This window comes from Cebus imitator, unplaced genomic scaffold (assembly GCF_001604975.1).
Source record: "Cebus imitator isolate Cc_AM_T3 unplaced genomic scaffold, Cebus_imitator-1.0 Scaffold12, whole genome shotgun sequence".
Taxonomy (NCBI): Eukaryota; Metazoa; Chordata; class Mammalia; order Primates; family Cebidae; genus Cebus; species Cebus imitator.
Window position 1 is genome coordinate 74,838 of NW_016107327.1, and position 6,539 is coordinate 81,376.

At 34.4% G+C, this 6,539-nt stretch overlaps 1 protein-coding gene across 9 annotated transcripts in view; it reads left to right on the top strand.

Annotated features, from left to right (window-relative positions):
* TRAPPC8 (trafficking protein particle complex 8) overlaps positions 1-6,539 on the top strand; it is a 111,465-nt gene that overhangs the window by 48,010 nt on the left and 56,916 nt on the right. For 6 of the 9 annotated variants that reach the window (XM_017497890.1, XM_017497897.1, XM_017497907.1 and 3 more), the window contains 2 exons: positions 3,020-3,040; positions 3,861-3,992. In XM_017497890.1, the coding sequence (XP_017353379.1) occupies positions 3,020-3,040; positions 3,861-3,992 (153 nt within the window). The remainder of the gene's footprint in view (positions 1-3,019; positions 3,041-3,860; positions 3,993-6,539) is intronic. The other 3 variants (XM_017497914.1, XM_017497923.1, XM_037727773.1) reach the window with 2 other exon arrangements.

A 6,539-nucleotide genomic window follows, 5' to 3' on the forward strand; every position in this document is an offset into this window, starting at 1 on the left:
CAGGATGGTCTCGATCTCTTGACCTCGTGATCCACCCGCCTCGGCCTCCCAAAGTGCTGGGATTACAGGCTTGAGCCACCGCGCCCGGCCAGCTGTGTTTTTATTGAAGTGTTTATTGAGGCTTCTACCTCAGGTGATTTTTTTTTCTCCTGTACATACTCTTATATTTTAAGTTATTGTTCCCTTTATCTTTGGTTAAAATTACCTCTTGGTTGTGGACAGAATTTTCGTAGACCGGAGTTCTTGCTAAAGTGCTATCACAGATTTTTTTTTTTTTAGTTTCTTATAGAACATATATAAAACTTGTTATAGTATGAAATACACCACTAGATTAAAATTTTATACTTCAATTCATTTAAAGCCTTTGCTTTCTGGTTAAACCATCACTTTGTAAAAATACTTTTGTTTCTCTTCCATCAACGCTGATAGCAGTTGTCATTCTTTTCAGGGCTATTTTTCTCCCCCCCAAACAATGTTTTTACCACTTTGGGTGTCACAATAAGAATAGGAGTCTAATGAAGAATAAAACTGGAGAAAGATATGAAAGCAGGGTATTCAGCTCTATAAACTGATTCTCAGTCAGTCTAGAATGACTGTATGATTCTCTACATGCAAGAGTGAAAATTTTGTTTCAGCTAAATTAATACAGGCCATGGACTTCCACATCTGCCCTCAGTTGGTCAGTTCTTGAGGGTTAAATTTGGGAATGCTAAGGGTTTATTGTTTTGGTTCTTAACCGGATTGTACATTAGAATCATTTACAAACCATTAAATATTCTCAGGGGATATTCTTAGCTTATTAGAACGTCCAAGATTGCTGCCCATCCAAATTTTGCAGTTCAGTGAAGCTTCACAGGCAATTAAAAATTTTGTGTGTGTGTGTGTGTGTGTGTGTGTGTATATATGTCATGTATGTGTGTGTGTATGCATGCATGCATGCATATGTGCATTGTGCTAAGAATAAACTTAAGAAATTACAGGACTTAAAAAACTGAACTCATTTGAGGCATAAGTGAAATTCTGAAATAGAAACAATAATTAGGGGGAATTACCTATTTTAAATATTAAAATATATAGATATTAAAATATAAGGCTACAAAAAGTAAAACTATACAGTGATAAGAATAAAACTATTCATGGGCTAGAATGAGAATTTAAATACTGTACACAAGGTATTATTTAAAATCAGTGGAGAAAGCTAAGTTATTCACAAAATGGTATTGTGACATCTAACCAGCCGTTTGGGGTTGGAATCTCAGCTTATTCATTGCATGTTAATATATTATGGCTTAATTAAGCTATAATAAAAAATGAAACCAGAGTAATACAAACACAGACACACACACACACACACACACACACACACACACACCTAGAAGCAAATACTAGGGCAGCATTTTTTAAAGTCCTGGAATGATAATATCCTTTTTTAGTTTGATGCAGTGTCTTGACACCATAAAGGCAAAGATAGTGCGTTTGCCTATGAAAGAATACATTCTTCCATGTCAAAACTGGGAAATACTGTTTGCAAAATACATTACAAAGGACTAACATTAAATATACAAAAGGCTCTTACAAAGCAGAAAATCACAAGAAACTATTCACAAAAGAGCATAAACAGGCAGTTCACAGGAAAAATACAGAATCCCCTAAACATATGAAAAGATTTAACAGCCCTACTATTAAAGAAATGTATGTTAAAAAACAAGGTGTTTTTTCCTTTTTTGAGACAGGGTGTCATTTTTGCCAAAGCTGGAATGCAGTGTTGCAGTCATTGCTCACTGCTGCTGCAGCCTCCTGGGCTCAGATGATTCTCCTGCCTTGGCCTCCCATGTAGCTAGGACCACAGACACTCATAACCATGCCCAGCTACTTTTTGTGGGGTCTCTTTATGTTGCCCAGGCTGGTCTTGAACTCTTTGGCTCAAATAATCCCCACCTTCGTCTCTCAAAGTTCTGAAATTACAGGTGTGAGCTCCCAAGCTGTCATTTTTATTTTATTAGGTAAAAATTTTAAAGATTTTTGGCTGAATAGAGTGGAACACATATACTCTTATTCTTTGTTGATGAGCGTGTGTACTGATGTTACTTTTTTTGTAGCAGTTTGACCATATTGAGTAGAATTTGAAGTATATGCATAGCTTTCATTAACTCAGCAGTCTGTTTCCAGACATTTCTCTATTAAAAATGTCCAAATAATTATTCAGATATGTTTCTATAAAGATAGTTATCAAAGCATTTTATGTAGTAACAAAATATGAAACAATCAGCTGGTAAGTTAGGATACATTTATATAATGGAATACAGTGTAGTTTCAAAAGAAATGAGACAGATGTAGATGTCTTAGAAAGGTGTCCCTTACGTTAAGTGAAAAAAGCAGGGCACTCTATATAAATACCACTTAGGTATCAAAATATATGTGTATTTTAAAAAATTCATATGTATTAGGCATATAAACACATGTACATACATATATGGGAGGGGTGACAGAAATGCACGACAACACTAAGCTCTGAAGAATAGCTACCTCTGGCAAATGACAGTATGCGCTGGGAAAGAAAGATGTTCACTTTTTTCTTCAAACGTATTCTTTTTTAAAAAATTAGTTTGTATTATTTTTAAAAAGAAAACATTTTCCTAAAATAATAAAAAATAAACTCCAAGCTCACCTAAGTATTTCTGACACAAGCCGTGTTTTAATAACCACTCAATTATGTATTCCTGACTTTTCTACTCACTAGTTTTTGGATCTTAATTACTAGAGCAATCATCTAGTCATTTTTTTTTTTTTTTTGTCATGAGGAGGTTGAAATAGATAATAGCTGCCATTTCCTAAATGCTTTCTAGATGGTTTCCTCGGGTCTGTTTCATCTCTAGTATAATTTTCTGATTGATGCAGAGATAGTTTATGATAATCAATGGTCTGTGAACACTTTTGATGTAACTATAATTTGTTGAAATTATTGCATTTAAAGTCAATGTTTTCTGTTTTCAACTTTCCCTGGGGAAAATAATGGCAGCAGAACACATGGAAGGGCATGGTAAGTTCAGCTTGAGAACAGCTACAAACCTGGAGAAAGTTTGAAAATGCTGATATTTAATCAGCAACCTTCAGTACTTTCTCAGTTATCTGTAACATGATGACTCTTTCAGTCGAAAGATTTGTCTTAAGGGCGATGACGAAATGTAGCATATGGTTTTGTAGATGCTGTACTTTAAGAGTCAGTTGAAGTGGAAGTTTACTGCATTGTATTCTTTATTAATGTCCTAGTAGGTGAAAAAATCTTTGAAGCTGAAACCTTCTGAACTTTTTAATGAAATGCAGTTGATTGACCCTCTGGAATTACAGTAAAAGTTCAGGATTCCTTTAAATATCATAAAATTTTACAGAGAATGAAGTAGTAGATTAGAATATTTTATAATCTGTATACATTGTTTTTTTTCTTGGGTGGATGGAAATACGCTACCAAGTCAGTTTTCAGAAGAAAATGAGATTGGTGTAAATGGTTTCTGGTTTATTTTTATTGGTATACTTGTATTAAATTCCTAGTTTACATACTTCCCATTTGAGAAGGGATTGCAGTTCTTCACAGATTTGGTACGTGGCACATATCATAACTAGGCATTTGGCTTTTATGAAAAGCTAAGTATTTCATGGTAGAAAATTTTTTCAAAGCTTATAAGAGTTTTGTGTTTATTGGAAGAATCAAAATTGGTTTGCCTCTTGATCTTTGCCCTCATATACTCTTAAGTTAAACATTGGATATGCTATATATTAAGAAATTAAATGTTTTTTCACCTGTTATCTTTTTACTTTAAACTTGGTGAAACTAACGTTTTTCTCTTTTAAACATTCAATAGGATTCTGATCTTCGAAGTGCACTTCTTTTGGAACAGGCGGCACATTGCTTTATAAACATGAAAAGTCCCATGGTTAGAAAATACGCATTTCATATGATATTGGCAGGCCATCGATTTAGTAAAGCAGGGCAGGTGAGTGCATTTGCTTTATAAGTTGCTATTAATTTATTTTATAAATATGTGTCATTTGTCCATTTTTATTTAAAATGAATCCTAAAAACTAAATTAAATTTTGTTCTGAGGTAATATATTGGTAAGGTCATGAGATTTGGATTTAGACAAATCTGGCTGTAAATTTTGATCTTCTCACAGCTTTTTTGGTCAAGCTACTTCTCTGAGTCTCAGTTTTTTTAATTTATAAAATTTGTAATTTTACCTGTATTTTCGTAAGGTTAAACTAAATCACATATGTGAAAAGACAGATAAGTTGGATGCATTGAAGTAGGAATGAATCCTCCCTATTTCAGCTCTGATCTTCTGTTGTCTTTCAAAGTACTTAAGAAAAATCCTACTCTGTTTCAGAGTGCTTTATATTGTTATTGACTAAATACTTAATGTGTAGAAATCTTCTGTCTCTTGTCTCATGAAGCAGTTGAGTTGCTGGGATCTTTACTGATTTAGAGAGATTTATCCGGCCCCAGTTGTCCTTATAAGCATTAGTTGGAGAGAGCTAACTTTCTTGGAGGCTGAGGGTAGCAGCAGGGAGATAGTGATTTACTATAAATATAAATAGAAACTTGGATTAAACAACCGTCTCTATATTTCAGAGACTGTGCTAGGAGCTGAACATACACCCATATAATCAACATGGTCTTACCTCTTAAGGAGCTTTTGATCTAGTAGGGGCATAAAAGGATCTTTTAAAAATTTAGTTAATTTACTAAGTATGAAATGTAAATATGAACATCCTTACATTTTTATAAGTCTGCACTAACCCACGCATCCCAGTGTTTTACACAGTGTACAATGTTTCAAAGGTACAAAGAAGTAAAGATGTTCAAAAACTACTCTCAATTTCATGTAAAAATGCTGTAATTTTTAAAAACCAACATTTCAAAATTGGGTTCCTTTCTCTATTTTTGGAACCTGTGGAAAGTTAGAAAATATGTGGAATTGCTTAATGTTCGAATTAGAATTTCTCAGGCTCTAACATGGAAAAAAACTTTAAAAAAATAACTTATTACTTTTCCTGGCTTTTCTTCAATAGTAAGTGCAAGCGCATCTGAAACGTGTTAGCCCACTGTTTATCTCTGCTTAAAAGGCTTCTATTCAGAAAGTGACAAAATGTATTAAGGAGGAGGTTTCTTTTGCTTAAAAGAAAATATATGTCCCATTAAGAATGGTCTGTTGTCTCCTATTGAAAATAAGTCATCATTTTTCTACATCTTTGCCCACTTTTGTGAATGGTTTCATTTGTGAGAATGGTAATGTCATTGGAACTAGAAATTTGTATCTACCTTCCCAAATTATAGGGCATATTGCTTCCAGGAAATGCCTAACAAGTTAAAAATGCTACCTTTGTGGTAGGTTGAGATACATTTGCTATCTTACTTCATAATCATCTCTTAGTGTAGTATGTAGCCCTGTGAAGTTAATGATTCAGGGGAGCTAGGTTTGCTATTACATGACTACTGTATATACTCTGAACCCAAGACAGCTCTTTTACAATTGTGGAGATCTGAGAATATGACTATAAATTAAGATCTACTAGATAAGCCAACACAATATATATCTAATTGAAGTTGGTCAAGAACAGTCTTTTCCTTGGAAGTTAGGGTGCATAGAACACATATAATTCTGACTGAGGCCTAGTTGTTTCTGAGAAGCACCGACATTTTATTGTTTGTTTGTTGTTTTTCAATTTTTAAGTTCCAGGGTACATGTGCAGGATGCACAAGTTTGTTACGTAGGTAAATGTGTGCCATGGTGGTTTGCTGCACCTGTCAACCCATCACCTAGGTGTTAAGCCCAGCATGCATTAGCTCTTTTTCCTAATGTTCTCCCTCCCCTGGCCCCACCCCCCAACAGGCCCCAGTGCGTGTTGTTCCCCTTCCTGTGTCCATGTATTCTCATTGTCCAGCTCCCTCTTGTAAGTGAGAACATGCAGTATTTGCTTTTCTGCTCCTACATTAGTTTGCTGAGGATAATGTCTTCCAGCTTCATCTGTGTCCCTTCAAAGAACATGATCTCTTTTTTATGGCTGCATGGTATTGCATGGTGTATATGTACCACATTTTCTTCATCCTGTCTGTCATTGATGAGCATTTGGGTTGATCCATGTCTTTGCTATTGTGAATAGTGCAGCAGTGAGCATATGCATAAATCTTATCTTTGTGATAGAATGATTATATTCTTTTGGGTATATACCCAGTAATGGGATTACTGTGTCAGTATTTCTGATTCTAGATCTTTGATGAATCACCACACTATCGTCTACATGGTTGAACTAATTTACATTCCTACCAACAGTGTAAAAACATTCGTATTTCTTCGCAGCCTCACCAACATCTGTTGTTTCTTGACTTTTTTTTTTTGATACAATTTATGTTGCAATTGCTTTTGGCAATTTCATCATGAAATCTTTGCCTGTGCCTATGTTCTCAATTGTATTGCCTAGATTTTCTTCTAGAGTTTTTATAGTTTTGGGATTTACATATAATTCTTTTTTTTTTTTTTTTT